Source organism: Microcaecilia unicolor, chromosome 7 (genome assembly GCF_901765095.1).
Source record: "Microcaecilia unicolor chromosome 7, aMicUni1.1, whole genome shotgun sequence".
NCBI lineage: Eukaryota > Metazoa > Chordata > Amphibia > Gymnophiona > Siphonopidae > Microcaecilia > Microcaecilia unicolor.
The window spans coordinates 109,905,765-109,924,880 of record NC_044037.1 but is presented as its reverse complement, the minus strand read 5'-3'; the positions used below and the strand labels follow the sequence as shown (position 1 = coordinate 109,924,880).

At 42.5% G+C, this 19,116-nt stretch overlaps 1 protein-coding gene across 13 annotated transcripts in view; it reads right to left on the bottom strand.

Moving 5' to 3' along the window:
• Positions 1-19,116, bottom strand: part of HSD3B7 (hydroxy-delta-5-steroid dehydrogenase, 3 beta- and steroid delta-isomerase 7) — a 266,144-nt gene that overhangs the window by 124,307 nt on the left and 122,721 nt on the right. For 11 of the 13 annotated variants that reach the window (XM_030210365.1, XM_030210366.1, XM_030210367.1 and 8 more), the window contains one exon: positions 292-453. In XM_030210365.1, the coding sequence (XP_030066225.1) occupies positions 292-445 (154 nt within the window). In that variant the 5' untranslated portion in view covers positions 446-453. Of the gene's footprint in view, positions 1-291; positions 454-7,216; positions 7,239-19,036; positions 19,073-19,116 lie in introns of those variants that run through there. The other 2 variants (XM_030210376.1, XM_030210372.1) reach the window with 2 other exon arrangements.

Below are 19,116 nucleotides of genomic sequence, written 5' to 3'. Positions count from 1 at the left end.
TAGTTTGGGCTGGCAGTTTCATGTTCTGGCTGTAAATGGGCTAGTTTGCCAATTCTTCTGTGTTCAGCAGCTCCTATATCTCTGTTCATGGCCCCTATTTAGCTTCTTCTGAACATACTAGTGTAATATGTTTGCTTTCAACATAATTTCAAAGCAAAAATGGTTTTGGCAGGCAGTTTCATGTTCTGACTGTAAATGGGCTAGTTTGCCAATCCTTCTCCTATATCTCTGCTCATTGCCCCTATTTAGCTTCTTCTGAACATACCTGTGAAAAAAATACTGACATCTTACCTGTGCTCAGATGCTTCATGTTTTCATCCAGATAAAGGTCGAAGACTTTCACCTCTGCAATATTTTCTGATCGTTCTACCAGCATCTTCACCAAGTGACAGCCCAAAAATCCACAGCCACCTGTCACCAGGTACACCTGTTGCTCCTTGGCCATTATCTTAACTGAAACAAGAGACAGAAAATTAGTCTCAGGTCAGCAAACACATCACTGCCTGTCCCATGCAGATCTGCAACTACATCAAGAATCTTACTCAAATTCATGGGAACACAACAGCATAGCTTTAGGTGTATTGTGCTATGGCAGATACTTTGACATGCTCCACTGCCCAACACGCTGGTACAATTTTAATGGGATACTGGGCTGATGGCAGGGCTTTCCTTAACCAGGACATGCACCACCTTCCTAGTATGGTGGTAATGATACCATGATGCTGGAGGTAATGTCCTTCATAACCAGGACATATGCTGTCTCTAAACTCCCAGCATGATGTTATGGGGCACAGAGCTCAAAATGGGATATACCACACTAGAGCTCTAACGACTGCTCGAAACAGGTCTATGTGGTATCAGTCATTGTAGGAGCAAAAGGAGTCAATCAATACTGCCCTAAGGGAAAGCAAAAGAAAGAAGGAAGGAAACACTAGTCTGTTCTGCAAAGCATCATAAAAACAAAATCACAGCAGAAAGGCGCATGCCCAAAGAATAAGGAAGCAGTAGCCTCATGGGACTGGAGGTGGGCAGAAAAGGAGAACCTGAAGAAAGAGCACCAAAAGCAGCAGAAAAGCAGGAGCAGACATTGTGCTGGCACCACATGCCCCAGAAAAGAAGAGGCATACATGGAGACGACAGCAGCATCTCACTCCAAGGCAGGACAAATAAGAGTATGAGTGAAACTGACAGGCCCATCTGGTGCAGAAGGCACCAGCAATGTGAAGACCGTACATCTCTGCCCCCACCAAGCATAGAAATTATGAGGAAAATCCAGGAAGTTAAAGGCTCACTAGTCTATTCTGAAGCAACAAGGCAGAAAAGAGAAAGCAAGTACAAGGTTAAACAGAGTATAGGCAAGCCAAGGGGAAATAGCTGGACAACTATGCATACTAATGCTTACATAGTTTGTGGAATAAAATTCCAGATCTTCAAGCCCTTATAGTGGAGGTAGACTTTGATATTATTGTTATTCAGATACGCAGAGTCCCATAAATAAGAAAATAAGAATAGCCATACTGGGCCAGACCAATGGTCCATCTAGCCCAGTATCCTGCTTCCAGCAGTGGCCAATCCATATACAGAACAAAAACCTACAAAGTCTCTCCGGCACTATCCTTAGTTCTTCACAGCCTAGCCGTCCAAGTGTCACTCACACATCCACCCCCTGCAGCCGTTTAAGGGTTGTTGTTTTTTTTTTTTTACAATTTATTTTTGTTTTCTACCATCTATCTTCTAAATAGGGTTCCTCTGTGTTCATCCCATGCCTTTGTAATTCCGTCACTGTTTTTGTCTCTACCACCTCCCTCGGGAGGGCATTCCAGGCATCGACTACACTCTCCATGAAATATAATTTCCTGACACTACTTCTAAGTCTACCACCCCACAATCTCCACTCATGTCCTCTAGTTTTGCTATTTCCCCTTCTCTGGAAGAGATTTGTTTCTATATTAATACCTTTCAAGTATTTAAACTTCGGTATCATATCACCCCTGTCCCTTCTTTCCTCTTGATTACACATATTCAGGTCTTCCAGTCTCTTCTCATATGTCTTATGGCGCAGGCCCCATATCATTTTTGTTGCCTTCCTCTGGTCCACTTCTAGTCTTTTTATATCCAAAACTGAACACAATACTCCAGGTGGGGCCTCACCAATGACTTGTACAGGGGCATCAACACCTCCTTTCTTCTGCCGGTTACTCCTCTCTCGATGCAACCTAGCATCCTTCTAGCTACAGCCACCGCTTTGTCACACTGTTTTTTTGCTTTAAGGTCCTCAGATACCATCACCCCAAGGTCCCTCTCCCTCAGTGGCATACCAAGGGGGGGGCGGTGGGGGCGGTCCGCCCCGGGTGCACGCCGCTGGGGGGGTGCCGCGGTGCACGCCTGTTGCCCTGTTTCAGTTCGATTTCGCAATTCGCATGTGTTCACTGCTCCCTCTGAGTCTGCCCTGGAACAGAGCCTTTCAAATTTATTTAAGAGCCTTCTATGAGGGACCATGTCAAAGGCTTTGCTGAAATCCAAGTAGATTACATCTAGAGCATGTCTCTGATCCAAAGAATTCGATCAAATTCATTTAGCACGATTTACCTTTGATAAAACCATGATGCCTCCAGGAAATTCACTATCCTTTCTTTCAGCAATGCTTCCATTACTTTTCCAATAACTGAAGTGAGGCTTACCAGCCTGTAGTTTCCAGCTTCTTCTGTCAACACTTTTGTGAAGACGGACCACATCTACTCTTCTCCAATGCCGCAGAATCTCTCCTGTCTCCAAGGATTTATTAAACAAATCTTTAAGAAGACTGCCAGAATCTCTCTAAGCTCCCTCAATATCCTGGGATGGATCCCATCCAGTCCCATGGTTTTGTCCACCTTCAATTTTTCAAGTTGTTAATAAACATTCTTCTGTGAATGGTGTGATATCCAATCCATTTTTATATGTACCTTTACCAGCTGATCGTGGTCCTTCGCCAGGATTTTCTTCCGTAAACACAGAAGTATTTGTTTAGAACATTTGCTTTTTCATCATCACATAGACGTCCACAGCATCTTTCAGTCTCACAATTCCATTTCTAGCCTTCCTTCTTTCACCAATATACCTGAAAAAAATGTTCATCTCCCTTCTTTGCTCTTCTGCCTCTGCTTTCGCTAAACGTATCTCCCACTTGGCTTCTTTCAGCTTCTCCCGGTATACTTTCCTGTGTTCCTCTCCTTGAGTTTTCCTATATTTCATGAACGCCATCTCTTTTGCCTTTACTTTCTCAGCCATTTGGAGAACCATATTGGTTTCCTTTTCTTCTTGCTTTTATTTACTCTCCTCACATGTTTATTTATTTATTAGGATTTATTTACCGCAATTTTGAAGGAATTCACTCAAGTCAGTGTACAGTAACAATAGATCAAACATGAGCAATAGACAATTACAGCAGTAAAAATATTCAGAGACAATACAAAGTATGGCATGGTATGCTACTTACAATGTCAACACAATACGTAATAGAACATTATGATAGTGAAGGGTAAAGCAAAGCTGTAACATATAGATAGGTAAGAAAGTAGGAAGAGTTAGAAAGTAAAGAGATTGATTTAAAGAAAGTTGAACATGAGGTCAGAGAAATGGTTAAATACTATCTCAGCTAGGGTAGGAGTGGATAAACATGTCCTGCAGCAGTATATGCAGACCGAGTCACTCCTTGTGTGTGTGAGTGAGACTAACGAGTTAGTTACTTCTTCCATTAAGGTCAGTAGCCATTTTAATAGCTCCTTTCAGCCTGGACCACTGTCTTTCACTTCTCAGATTAGGTTAGACCATGTGCCTGGGCAACCTGCCTTTCACAGGCAAAGATCAAACTAACTAAACCACAGCTTAACCTGCCTTTCACAGGCAAAGATCAAACTAACTAAACCAGAGCATAAGAGGAAAATTCCTGCTTCTCTCATCCACGTAGTCCATAGCTTTGGAATCCAGATGTGGTGATGACTTGGCTCCTTCTCTCCAGGCTCTAGCAGAATTCCCCTCTGTAAGCCACTTCTGATCAGGATTTAGTCCAAGGTCCCTGCTCTGTGTAGCTGGTTACTCCTTATGTAGCAAGCCAAAGAGCTGCTTCAGAGCTTATCCTTGGCTGCACTTAGCACAAGGAATTACAGTTTACAGGTTTTTGGGCAAAACCAGTCTTTCCTCTGAGAGAAATGAGTACACCATCAGATCTCTTCTCCTTTGTTCTTTTCTCTCTCTCTCTGATGCCCAGCATTGGCACTGCCCTCCGGGTCCATGTGAAGGGGAACCCCCCTCTCCACTTATTCCAAACCTCAGGCTGCACCGGGAGGACTGCTGACGTCAAAAGATTCAGCATAAACCCTGAAAGACATCTGTATTGATCAACTGAATCCAATAAACAGGGCAGAATTTCCCAAGAAGTCATTAAAAGCACCAGCAGATCATCCAAATAGGCCAACACTTTAAGGTGCCATCCCTGCAGCACTACACCCTGCAATTTCGCCGACGCCCGAGTATACGCAACAAAGGTTCCAGTGATAAAAGAAACAATAAAGGTGACAGGGGACCTCCATTAACCAGCAACTGCACCATAGGCTGCGCGCATCATGTGTTTATTGCCTGCATGAACCACCCAGTAATCCCCACATATTCCAAGACAGAAAACAAAAATGGCCAATGAACCTTATCAAAGGCCTTTTCTAAATCTAAACTGATTAGTACAGCCAAATCTGCATGAGCCTGACAGTGCAACACAGCAAGCAACACTTTGCGAACACTTCCACAGCTGATTGGGGAGGCTCAGGTGGTTTTGTATTCGGTCGGCAAAGTGCTCCGAGTGATGATCTACGAGGACCAGGAGAAGATCTTAATATCCACGCTGATCAATGAAATCGGCCTGTAAGACTCAGGTAGGGTACCGTCTCGATTCGGTTTGGGCAATAATGGTATAAGCGTAGTATTTGAATAGTGAGAAAAGACACCCTGCTCCACCCCACTCAGGTAGTATGCCCACAAGAAGCCCAAGTAGCTGCACCTGTAACATTTTATAAAATGTATAGCCACCTGGGCACAGCGCATTATAGGACTTTAGACCTTTCAAAGCACTCAGCGGTTAATCGAAGCATACCCACACCAGCAAGGGGAACCGGGGCATGCCTGATGCAGCCAGGTAGCCCAAAACTAGAAGAATACCTCCCGCAGAGTCCACGGAGCACAAAGACTGAAAATCTGCAGTCAGGATCTCGGCAATCCTCTCTGCCCAAGTAGTGAGATCTCCCTGCTAGTCAGCTAACCGTAAAAACCATAAAGGAGCCCATCAACTCCTGGCCACCCTGGCTAAAAGTCACCCGGTTTTGTTCCCATGTTTGAAAAACTTATGTTTACAATATAAAATGGATCTTGTGGCCTGTTCATGTAAAAGAGTATTCAGGGCGGCTTGAGTAGATAGCCAGATATCCTTGTTGGTGGCTGAAGTCAACCACACGTATGCTCTCCTTGCCTATTTCAATTGAGATTCCAAGGCAAAAATGCCAGCCACCATCCTGCGACTGTGAGCACTACTGAAAGCAATGATATCACCCCGAAGGATTACCTTTGCCGTACCCCAAAACAGCAGGGGCTGCTCCACATACTGCCCATTGGTAAGCAAAAAACCCTCCACTGCTTCTGTAAATAATGTAAAAATTCTTGATCTCTCCTTCCACAGCCTCATATTCTCCAGTTGTTTAGTAACACTCCCCTTTCTCTCTTCCCCATATCCAGCATCTTTCCTCCCCTCTAATATCTCCTCCTCACTCTCATTCTCTCATGCCCTTACCCACCCCAGCTCGTTCCCTGTTATACATCCCCTCCCCTTCTTATGTCTTACTCCCTTATTTAGGCTCACATTCCCCATTTTACCACTCTATCTCCTGTAGAAGAGGAGCTCCTTTCTTCACTCCAGCCACTCTGGAGTTGAAAGCAGAGAAAAAGTACTTACTGTATTACAAAGTAAAGAGAAGGTAGAGTCCCTGATGTTGGCAGCTATGCGGTGCTGGCAGCCATAGGGGCTGGAGCAAAAAAAAAAAAAGGAGCTCCTCGCTCTGCAGCGGATTTAGTGGAACCAGGAAAGGCAGATAGTAGAAAGGCTCAGTTGGCACAGGTTTTGGTGGGCAGGGGCCAGCAGGAAAGGGATAGCACCCATGTCTCCCTCCTCCCTCCCAAATCAGAGACGCCAAGTGTGGCCCATCACAATGGACTGAGGTTATAGGCCAATGAGCAAGGATTTCTAGCAATGCATCTGGGGTATAAATTTGGAAAGATCCACATGTTGTTTTGTTTTCTAAATGCTGCTGAGGGCAGTGACTATCAATCTTTTTTTGGTCAGGACACTCCTGATGGACAATGCTTGCATGAGTGACACAGTGAAGTAATAACCCTCACAGACCTATGGTGAGACATAGTGTAGCAGTTCTTATGATTTAAATGTAAACATGTTCTGCATCCACACAAATTCAACCTCCCCACAACAAGTACAGATCACAACTAGAAACATTTCTCCATGGAAGTCACCATATAGAAACATGAACAAATCCTGATTTTCATGTCATCTGAACAACAGCAACACAAATCTCACCACTACCAGTCACAATGTGAAATACAAAACCTGAAAAAAAATCCTAATTGACCATACAAGTAGCAAACATGCCATTCAACAGAAGCACTAGTCCTAGGATTCAAACAGCTGGAACCCTACCTATAATCAGGCAGCACTACAAATATTACTGTTGGCCCTAAAATACCAATACACCTACTACAGATAAAACAGAACAAGTGGGAATGCTACAGATCTCAACACAACAGAATACTACACCTCAGTCACATGCAAAACATAGATTCTCACAAAATACAGAAGAAGGGATCACCAATTATAAAATGGAAATATGAAGACAAAAATTGAACTGTGAACCCCAAGAAGTCAAACTCAATGTGTACTGCAACACTGGAGAAACAAAAACATAAATTATTATCCCCCCTGTTTACTAAGCCACGTGGCAATGCCGACACAGCCCATTCAAAGTGAATGGGCTGTATTGGTGCTAGCGCAGCTTAGTAAACAGGGGGGTATATTTTGTACTGAATACAATTTAAAAAAAAAAAAAAAAAGACACCTGCAATGAACATTTCCCAAAGCTAACAATTTCAATTAATAAAATCAAAGTAAAACACTTTATTCTACCTTTGTTTTCTGGACGGTTTCATGTTCCATTACGTTGGTCCCAATTTATCTTGTCTGCTTTCCTGTTTAATCTGTTTCCAGCGGCTGCAGTCCATTTTTAATTAAACAGCATTAATAAAGGCTGTATTTTGTGCTCATTATTTCTTACTGTTCTATACAATATAGTAATACATGGCCAAATTTCAGTGAGGATATCTTCACTGATACATGACAGGCTGAACTGATTCGGTCAATGGACACTCAGTTCTATATCTACACAGATGATGTGCAGCTTCTCATATCCATTGAATCTGACTTACCTACAACCCTGAATAAACTGATTACCTAACATCAGTTCAAGAATGGGCTAAACACAACAAACTTTACCTGTACCCAAGTAAAACCGAGCTTCTCTGAGTCCCTAACACAAGTGGATACATACCCAACATCAAAATCTCTTTTGGGAAGTACAACTCCCCCTCAAATCACAAGTCAGGAACCTTAGAATACAGTTAGAATCAACACTTACTCTGATTCCCCAAATCCAAGCAACCTTCAAGAGCTGCTTCTACTATTTGCGACAGCTACGCTGCCTCTCTCCTTACATTGAGAAGGTAAATCTTATCCTAGTTGTGCATGCCATGATAACATCAAGACCGGATGCACTCCACATTGGTCTTATTACAAAGGGCCTACACCAGTTCCAATTTATTCAGAATGCTGCAGCAAGACTAATAGAAGGTTGCAAGCAATGTGACCACATCACACCATTTTTGCAAAAACTTCACTGGCTACCAGTACAATACAGGGCTAAATTTAAAACTTATGTCTGATCTTCAAGGCCCTTAAAGGAAATGGCCCCGAGTACCTGAAGAATAAGATGATCCCCTACACACCTCCAAGGACTATGTTAGGCTTCTCACGGAAACACTGGGTTTGTGAGCTCTTGGACCACTGCCGAAGAGTAACAGCGGCAGGCAAAACCCCCCAACCAGCACTGGGCTAGCACACCAGCAAGGCAGGGACTGCAGACGCAGATAAGCAAGCCGGAACACATGGACTGGAACACACTGGACTGCAACTAGGCTTCACCTACACTTGACTGCCATTCCCAGGGGTTGAGCCCCTGGGTGCAGGCAGCCAGCAGAACTTAGAGGAAAGCTGGTACTGGAGCAAGCAGGCTGGAACACCAAGAAACTCACACTAGAAAAGATTCTTAAACAAGCTTGGCCAAAACAGAGTTTAGGATAGGAATCAGGATTCAGGATTTCCAAACAGGCTTGGCTGGAAGGAAACTGAAAGCAAGCAGGGCAGACAGAAGCAGGAGGGGAACTGAAGCTGAAGACAACCAGCCACAAACAGAGGAAGAACGGATACTATATAGGGTAAAGGACTTTAAGGCAAGCTTGACTAACCAGAGTAGGGCAGAAGTCCAAGGTGAACAGGGAACCAAACAAGACAGACTAGACAGGACACAAAGCTAGGCTACACAGACAAGAACTAGGGCAATGACTGAAAGCTGCCAAGCAGCCACTAAGAAAGACATACATACAAGCAATAAAGCTAGACTGAAAGCAGAAACTAGCAGACAAACAAACAGAGAATACAAAGGCTAAAGTACACACAGGCACCAAGAAATAAGCACAGAACAGAACAAGGCAAGAGTGCAACTGCACACCAGTTACCTCGAGACCCTTGGCAATGCAAAGGCCCTGCTGAAAGGGCCAGGTGCCTAATAAAGGCAATCAGCAGCTGAGGCTCAAGCTGCAGGAATCTCAAGGCAGCTAAGGGTGAGGCTAGCTGCCAAACTTCCAACCAAGTCTGGAGGGCTAGAATATCTGGAACGGACTGGAATGAAAGTCTGGAATGTGCAGGGAGACAGCAAGACAGTCTAAGGCAGCCACCGGTTCTGGCCACCAGAGGGCGAGGTGAGCACAGCCAAGGAAAATAGTCACCATCGTGACAGACTATTACTAACCACACCCTCTCCAAAAGACATTACATGATGTGATACCCGCAAGTGAGCCTTCTCCGGAGTAGCCCCCACACTCTGGAATGCAATCCCTGAAAGGCTCTGCTTAACACAAGATTACTTCTACTTCAGGAAGCAGATGAAAGCTTGGCTCTTCAACCAGGCCTTTAATGGAAGAAGCAACTAACTTGTTAGACTCACTTACACATACAAGGAGTGACATGGGCTGCACATACTGAAGTAGGACATGTTCACGTTATGTGTACCTTTCTTTAAATTAATCGCCTTATTCTCTAACTCCTACATAAGTATTGCCATACTGGGAAAGACCAAAGGTCCACCAAGCCCAGCATCCTGTTTCCAACAGTAGCCAATCCCGGTCATAAATACCTGGCAAGATCCCAAAAAGTACAAAACATTTTATACTGCTTATCCCAGAAATAGTAGATTTTCCCCAGGTCAATTTAATAACGGTCTATGGATTTTTCCTTTAGTAAGCTGTCCAAACCTTTTTTAAACTGCTAAACTAACCGCCTTTACCACATTCTCTTGCAACGAATTCCAGAGTTTAATTACACGTTGAGTGAAGAAACATTTTCTCCAATTCATTTTAAATTTACTACATTGTAGCTTCATCGCATGCCCCCTAGTCCTAGTATTTTTGGAAAGAGTAAACAAACGCTTCACGTCTACCCATTCAACTCCACTCATTATTTTATAGACCTCTATCATATCTCCCCTCAGCCGCCTTTTCTCCAAGCTGAAGAGCCCTAGCCACATTAGCCTTTCCTCATAGGGAAGTCATCCCATCCCCTTTATCATTTTCGTCGCCCTTCTCTGCACCTTTTCTAATTCCACTATATATTTTTTTTGAGATGCGGCGACCAGAATTGAACACAATATTCGAGGTGCGGTACAAAGGTATTATAATGTCCTCGTTTTTGTTTTGCATTCCTTTCCTCTTACTCTCTTACCTATCTATATATACCATCTTTGCTTAAACCCTACACTGTCAATTATTTATTTTATTTTGTTGCATTTGTACCCCACATTTTCCCACCTATTTGCAGGCTCAAAGTGGCTTACATAGTACCGAGAGGCGTAAGCCGCCTCCGGTGATGAAACAAATACAGACAGATGAGGTAGAGAATGAGATGTATGTGTTATAGACATATAATAGAATCGAGAGAAGAGTTATATAATGTTCGTTGCAGGTTTTGGTTTCGTTGTGTTCCTGAGTCCAGGCACTTAGGTTGGATCAATAAGGTATGCCTTCTCGAACAGATCGGTCTTTAGTGATTTCCGGAAGTTGAGGTGGTCATGCGTTGTCTTTATGGCTTTTGGTAATGCGTTCCATCGTTGCATGCTTATATAGGAGAAGCTGGATCCGTGGATTGATTTATACTTGAGTCCTTTGCAGCTGGGGGGGTGAAGATTTAGGAATGATCGTGATGATCTAACTGTGTTTCTTTTTGGTAGGTCTATAAGGCCAGACATATAACCCAGGGCTTCGCCAAAGATAATCTTGTGGACCTGGGTGCAGATTTTGAAAGTAATACGTTCTTTGATTGGGAGCCAGTGCCGTTTTTCTCATAGCGGTTTGGCGCTGTTGAATCGCGATTTTCCAAATATGAGCCTGGCTGCTGTGTTTTGAGCAGTCTGTAGTTTCTTTATGAGTTGTTCTTTGCATCCCGCATAAAGTCCATTGCAATAGTCAGCATGGCTTAGTACCATTGATTGAACCAGGTTGCAGAAAGTTGCCCTCGGGAAGAATGGCTTTACACGTTTAAGTTTCCACATTGAGTGGAACATTTTTTTGATTGTGGAGTTAACTTGGGCCTCGAGTGTGAGGTTTCGATTGATTGTGACACCCAGGATTTTCAGGCTATCTGAGATGGGGAGGGTGCAATCTGGGGTGACTAAGTTTGTGGATATATTCGTGTTGTATTGGGATGTGAGGATAAGACAGTGTGTTTTTTCTGTATTGAGTTTTAGTTGGAATGCGTTTGCCCATGAGTTCATGATATGGAGGCCGAGGTTGATTTCGTAGGCGATTTCTGTTAGATTGTGCTTGAAAGGGATGTATATTGTGAAATAGTCTGCATAGATGAATGGGTTAAGGCCCTGAGTGGATAAGGACTTGGCTAATGGGGTCATCATTACGTTGAACAGGATCGGTGATAATGGTGATCCTTGAGGTACTCCGCAATCTGCCTTCCAAGGTGATGATATGTTGGAGTTTACTTTCCCTTGATATGTTCTGGAGGTTAGGAAACCCTTGATCCAACTGAGTATTGTTCCGCTGATCCCGAAGTAGTCTAGGAGTCTTAGTAATATACTATGGTTTACCATGTCAAATGCACTAGACATGTCGAATTAGAGGAGAAGTATGCTTTTGCCTGCTGCTGTTTCCTGTTTGAATTTGACCAGGAGGGTGGTTAGCACTGTTTCTGTGCTGTGGCAGAATCCTGATTGTGATTCATGCAGTATTGAGAATTTGTGTATGTAATCGGTCAATTGTTTGGTTACCATACTTTCCATCAGCTTGACTGCTAGTGAGATAGATGCTACTGGACGGTAATTGGTGAGATCGTTTGTTTTTTTTTCTTAGTGTCTTTTGGTAAGGGGGTGAGTAGAATGTTGCCGTTTTCCTTTGGGAAGAGGCCTTGTTGGAGCATGTAGTTTAGGTGGGATGTGATATCTGTTATGAAGCGATCGGGGGCGGATTTTAAAAGGTAGCTGGGGCAGGTGTCCAGTTTGCAATGCTTGTCGGCGGCTCTGTTGATCGGATGGACCATTGTTTTGGCAGTGAGGAGAGCGAATTTTGACCAGGTTCAATCCGCTGGGTCTAATCCATTGATGAAATTTTCAATGTCGGTAGTGTTCCGGGGAAGACTGTTTCGTAGTTTTTACAGTTTTTTCATTGAAGTATTTTGCAAGGTTGTCTGCCGATGGGATGTCTGATTTGGTTGTGGTGACCGAGGTAGTGTCCAGTAGTTTATGTATGAGTTGGTATAGTTTTTTTGTGTCTTTGTGATCTGGTCCTGCTTTGGTTTTGTAGTATGACCTTTTGGCTTGTCTTATTGTGTATTTATATTTCCTGTGTATTTGCTTCCAAGCGCCGAGTGTGAGATCACCTTTTATTTTTATCCATGCTCGTTCAAACTTCCTGGTTTGTGTTTTTAGTTTTTTCAGTTCGTCGTTGAACCATGGTACTGGATTGTGTCTATGTGAAGTTCTTGTTCGTAAGGGTGCTGTTTCGTCTAGAATATTTCTACATCTTTCGTCCCATTCAGAAAGGAAATTTATGGTGTCCGTCTGTGGTGTCCAGTCGTTCTCATATATATGTTGCCAGAATGTGGTCGGGTCTATTTGGCCCCTAGTGGAGTAGGTTGTTTGTTCTTGAGTGCAATTTTCCGCCATTTTAGGGATAGGTTTAGCTTGTAGTGGTCGGTCCACGGTGTTTCTGTCCATTTAATATCTGATATTATCAGAGGTCGAGTGTGTGTCCTTTAGTGTGTGTTGCCTGTATGTGTGGCCATTTAAGATCCCATGAGTGGAGGAATTCCTTGCATTTGCGTGCGTTGGTAGAGTTTAGGTCTTCTAGGTGAAGGTTGATGTCTCCTAAAACTAGTATGTTGGAGTTAGATACGCAAGTATTAGAAATGAAGTCCATAAAGTGTGACTGGCTTTCGTTCCAGTTACCTGGCGGTCTGTAGAACAAGACACAGTTCAGGTGATCTAGCAGGGATCTGTTTTGGATTCTGATTGAGGCAATTTCAAGTTGGGTTGTTATGGACTCGGCTGTGATTTCGGTGGTGAAGTGGGAACGGTAGATTAGGCCTATGCCTCCGCCTCTCTTTTCCTTTCTGGTCCAGTGAGTGATTTTGTATCCTGGAGGGCATAGGTCAAGAATTATGGGGGTCCTTTTGATCGTGGATCCAAGTTTCGTTAATGAAAATTAGGTCAAGATTTTCTGCTGTGATCCAGTCTGTTATTATTGTTGTTTTGTTAACTATGGATCTGGCATTAATATAGTCCACTTGAATCTTTTGGTATGGGGTTTCTATAATTGGTAGTGTGTGGATATTTTTTAGTTGTCTTTCCTTAGTTAGTGTCATCTTCTTATGATCTTTCATATCATTTTGTTGGTGTTGTCCGTATATGGGTATTCTTCCTTCGTTTTGGTGGTTGTCAATTTGGTGAGGTGTGGAGGTTCTGATCAGCCTTTGGTGAGTTTGTAGGATGGGTATGATATTGTTTGGAGTGAGTGGGATGGTTAGTATTAGGTGAATCAATGATAGAGAATGGATTGTTAGGAGAAGGTTGACTGTATTCATTTTGGTGTAGCTGGAGGTAAGTAGATACTCAAATTTAGGTGATCGAGGGATTTGGGTAAGTCGTCACCGATCCCAGAACTCTGTCTAGCTCTCCTGACTCCCACCGTCCCCCTCGCAATAAAGGTTTCCTTCCAGATGATGTGCTAGCAGTAGGGTGCACAGGGTCCCCTGTGCAAATCCCCCAGTCATGGCCAGCACACTCACCCGTTCTCCAAAAAAATAAAGAATTTCTTTCCCTTTAGTCACGCCATCTGCCGCGCATCGTGCAAGGCAGTGCCATCAGGCCTTGGGCCGCTCTCCTAGTCACGCTGTGTCTCTCCGGCCGCCTTTAGAACTCTCTCCCCTCACCTGCTCCCTTCATTCACCTCCCTCTCCGTCTAGCGCTCCGCTTTCTCCACATCGGCCGGTGCCTCCTTCAGTGATCTGCTCCGACAGGCCTGGCCGGCGGTACCAGAGGCGGGCTCAATGGACGATCAGCTGTTCGGATGGTGGGTGCCGACAGGAGGGCGGCCGTCGGTGCAGGCGGTGTTCGTCGGGGCTAGTGGTCAGCGGTGCTTGAGATGATTGTGTGATTGTGCCCTGGCGGCCAGCCGACGACGCAGGAGGTAGGTGCAGCCGGGCAGATGCCAAGGCCGGTCGGGCGGGCAGCAACGTGGTCCTGGGCAGTCGCGTGTGGGCAGTCTCGGCAGGCTCTTTGTAGTTATCCGGACCGAACCAGGTGAGTGGGAGCTAGCTTAGGCTCCGCGGCTTCTTCCGCTGCACTCTGCGGTGGAAACGGGATGATTTGCGGCCGGTCTTGGACAGGTCCGTTGAGGGTCTTCAGAGCTGGGTGCTCCTGCGACCATCTATTCAGCAGCCATCTTGTTCTATTACATATTGTGTTGACATTGTAAGTAGCATACTATGCCATACTTTGTATTGTTATTTGAATATTTTTACTGCTGTAATTATCTATTGCTTAGGTTTGATTTATTCTTACTCTATGCTGCCTTAAGTGAATTCCTTCAAAAAGGTAGTAAAAAAATCCTAGCAATAAATAAATAAAATACTGATGGGTTCATCTTAACTTTTGCTGTGATCTTCCTTGGGAAGCCTGGTGTTATAAAGACTGGAAGTAAAATTAAACTCCTCTTTCATTGGGGCACATGGAATCACATATTCACCTCATCTCTTTTGTATAAATGGATTATTCTGTTTTCAGCATGTTTCAGGGACAAGTGTTTTTCATAAATCATATTAATAAAAATAAATATCTTTCATGCAGATCTCTTAAACATAACTAAATGGGCTATATAAGTCAGTAATGCAGTCCATTGGTTTTCTTATATTTTGTCCTTGTGATGACTTATACTGTGCCAAAACTGGAAATACAGTGAGACAGAATAATAGAATTCAGTAACATCCAAAACTTATTAACATTATAATTGTGTTCGCATTGAGTAATAACTAAGAAAATGCTGTTGAAAACAGACTTGAAGAAGAAATAAATATATATCACAGAACTGGAAAATATTGGCACATTAAGACTAATTCTGGACTTCTGCATGAAGGTAGCTCTGCCCTCATTATTGAATATATCTTTTTTAAATAGTAGTAATAAACAATATTAAGTGCATTTTTATAATATACCATTGAATTTCACAAAACAAAAGGAGCACGTTCCCACAAGCCATCTTTCTCTTTTGATCTAGGCACATGGAAAAAAAAAAGATTTTAAATGCTCCCAGATTTCAACCTAATTCATGCTTAATATGGGATATAACTGCCATAAATATGTAAATAATAGAAACTCTGAATTTTGAGCACCTGATTCCCTATGGATTGAAATTACACGTGTAAAGGGAAAAAGGATAATGATAGGAGTGAACTACCGTCCACCTGGTCAGGATGAACAGACAGATGTAGAAATATTACGACTGGTAGTACTATAGAAGTGATTTATAGTTATAGTATTATCAGAAATTAGGAAAGCTAACAAACTGGGGAACACAGTAATAATGGGCGATTTCAACTACCCCGATATTGATTGGGTAATGTAACATTAGGGCATGCTAGGGAGATAAAAATCCTTGATGAAATCAAGGACTGCTTTATGGAGCAGGTGGTATAGGAGTCAAGAAAAGGAGGAAACATTCTAGACCTAGTCCTTAGTGGAGCACATGATCTGGTGCAGGAGGTAATGGTGCTGGGGCTGCTTGATAACAGCGATCATAATATGATCAGATTTGATATTGGCTTTGGATTAAGTACACAGAAAATCCAATATGTTAGCATTTAACTTTCAAAAAGGAGACTATGATACCATGAGAAGAAAGGGAAAAAAAAACCTTAGAGGAGCAGCTGCGAAGGTCAAAAATTTACATCAGGCGTGGATGCTGTTCAAAAACACCATCCTGGAAGCCCAGGCCAAATATATTCCATGTATTAAAAAAGGAGGAAGGAAGACAAAATGATAGCCAGCGTAGTTAAAAAGTAAGATGAAGGAATTAAGAGCTAAAACAAAATCCTTCAGAAAATGGAAGAAGGATACAACTGAAAATAATAAGAAACAGCATAAGGAATGGCAAGTCAAATGCAAAGCACTGATAAGGAAGGCAAAGAGAGACTTTGAAAAAAAGATTGTGCTGGAAGCAAAAACACATAGTAAAAATGTTTTTAGGTATATTAAAAGCAAGAAGCCAGCAAAAGAATCAGTTGGGCCGCTACATGACCGAGGGATAAAAGGGGCACTCAGGGAAGACAAAGCCATAGCGGAGAGATTAAATGAATTCTTTGCTTCGGTCTTCACCGAGGAAGATTTGGGAGAGATACTGCTGCCAGAAATGGTATTCAAATATAACGAGTCAGAGAAATTTAAACAAATCTCAGTAAACCTGGAAGATGTAATGGAGCAATCTGACAAACTGAAGAGTAGCAAATCGCCTGGAGCAGATGGTATTCATCCCAGAGTACTGATAGAATTGAAAAATGAACTTGCAGAACTATTGTTAGTAATATGTAATTTATCTTTAAAATCAAGTATGGTACCGGAAGATTGGAGGGTGGCCAATGTAACGCCGATTTTTAAAAAAGGTTCCAGAGCTGATCCAGGAAATTATAGACCGGTGAACCTGATGTCAGTGCTGAGCAAAATGGTAGACACTAAAGAACAAAATTACAGAGCATATTCAAAAGCATGGATTAATGAGACAAAGCCAACATGGATTTAGTGAAGGGAAATCTTGCTTCACCAATCTATTACATTTCTTTGAAGGGATAAACAAACATGTAGCACTGCTTTTTAACATATTTATAAATGATTTAGAGATGGGAATAACTAGTGAGTTAATTAAATTTGCTGACAACACAAAGTTATTCAAATTTGTTAAACCGCAATTGAATTGTGAAAAATTACAAGAGGACCTTACGAGACTGGGTATCCAAATGGCAGATGATGTTTAATGTAAGCAAGTGCAAAGAGATGCATATGGGAAAGATTAACGTGAACTACAACTACGTAATGCAAGGTTCCACATTAGGAGTCACCGACCAAGAAAGGGATCTAGGTGTCAACATTGATGATACGTTGAAACCCTCTGCTCAGTGTGCAGCAGTGGCTAAGAAAGCAAATAGAATGTTAGGTATTATTAGAAAGGAATGGAAAACAAAAATGAGGACGTTATAATGCCTTTGTTTCGCTCCATGGTATGACCACACCTCGAATATTGTGTTCATTTCTGGTCACTGCATCTCAAAAAAGATATTATGGAATTAGAAAAGGTACAGAGAAGGCTGATGAAAATGATAAATGGGATGGGAAGTCTTCCCTATGAGGAAAGGCTAAAGCGGCTAGGGCTCTTCACTTTTGAGAAAAGACGGCTGAGGGGAGATATGATAGAGGTCTATAAAATAATGAGTGAAGTAAACACTTGTTTACTCTTTCCAAAAATACTAGGACTAGGGGGCACGCAATAAAGCTTCAAAGTTGTAAATGTAAAACGAATCAGAGAAAATATTTATTCACTCAATGTGTAATTAAACTCTGCAATTCGTTGCCAGAGAATGTAGTAAAACCAGCTAGCTTAGCAGGATTTTAAAAAGCTTTGGATAGCTTCCTAAAAGAAAAGAAACGTCCATAAGCCATTATTACAATGGACTTGGGGTAAATCCACTGCTTATTTCTAGGATAAGCAGCATAAAATGTATTGTACTGTTTTGGGATCTTGCCAGGTACTTGTAACCTGATTGGCCACTGTTGGAAACAAAATGCTGCGCTTGATGGCCCTTTGGTCTGTCCCAGTATGACAATACTTATGTTCTTATAATATGATGTCTGTTTTAGTGGCCCCTTACCAGGAGAAAAAGATCTCTGCGCAAATATAACACATGCTAGGGTGTCCCTTTAACCAGCCTCTCCAAATGACACTGATTGTGATTTATAACAAATTACTACTCTACCTATGAAATGGAAAGGGAATGGGACTTGATGTACCACCTTGCAGTGGTTTTTTTGTAACTACATTCAAAGTGGTTTAGATAGTATATACAGGTACTTATTTGAACCTGGGACAATGGAGGGGTAAGTGACTTGCCCAAATGGGAATCAAACCCAGTTCCCCAGGATCAAAGTCTGCTGCACTAACCACTAGGCTACTCCTATTTCATTATTATACTTCCTCTGTGTACATCTGTATGCTGCACAAGCCGGTATGTTTGAAAATATAAGTGACATGAAATAAAAATGCTACCGACAAAGAATGACAATGTGGATGCAGAAGCTATAGGTTTTTTTTTGTTTTGTTTTTTTGAGTGTACGCAGAATGACAGCTACATGGCAAAGGGGAAACAGACTAACTTAAGTGGCTTCAGTTTTTTTGACGTCATGCCATCCCCTGTTCTCAAATCAAACCTCTTTGGTTTCCCGAAAGCTGTAAGAGCAATCCATAACCATCTAAACTTCAGAAAATCACTAAAAACCAACCCCTTCAAAAAGGCATACCCCACAGATCCAACGTAAATCCCCACATCCAGCAACACAGCACAACCAATGATCGTACTGACTAACATACAATCCTCATTTCCTTCTACCTTCACGGTGCCTGACACACACCTACCTCATCTGACTACAATACAACCTTGTATTTGTTATCAACCGACTGGCGAACGCCTTTACGGTATTATGTAAGCCACACTGAGCCTGCAAATAGGTGGGAAAATGTGGGGTACAAATGTAATAAATAAATAAAATGATAAATTGATCATCCCCCCTCTACTACTAATATGACTATCTTACCCTTTGCACCCCTCCCCCCTAAAGTAAATAGACAAAATGCAACACTGATGGAACAGTTTAAACCCATGGTGTCACTATATTCTGTTCTTCTAAATCTAGGTCTCCAGCTTGACACTCTATCTAATATTTAGAAATTGAAGGAGGATCTAGGGAAGGGAAATGAATTTTGGATTTAGCTTACACCTTTTCAGGACAAGGTGAGTTACATTCACATACAAAACATATTTCCTGTCCCTGAAGGGTATACAAATTTGTACCTGGGCATTGGAGGGTTAAGCAACTTGCCCAAGATCTCAAAGGGCATCAGTGGGATTTGAATCCTGATTCTCTGGTTCTT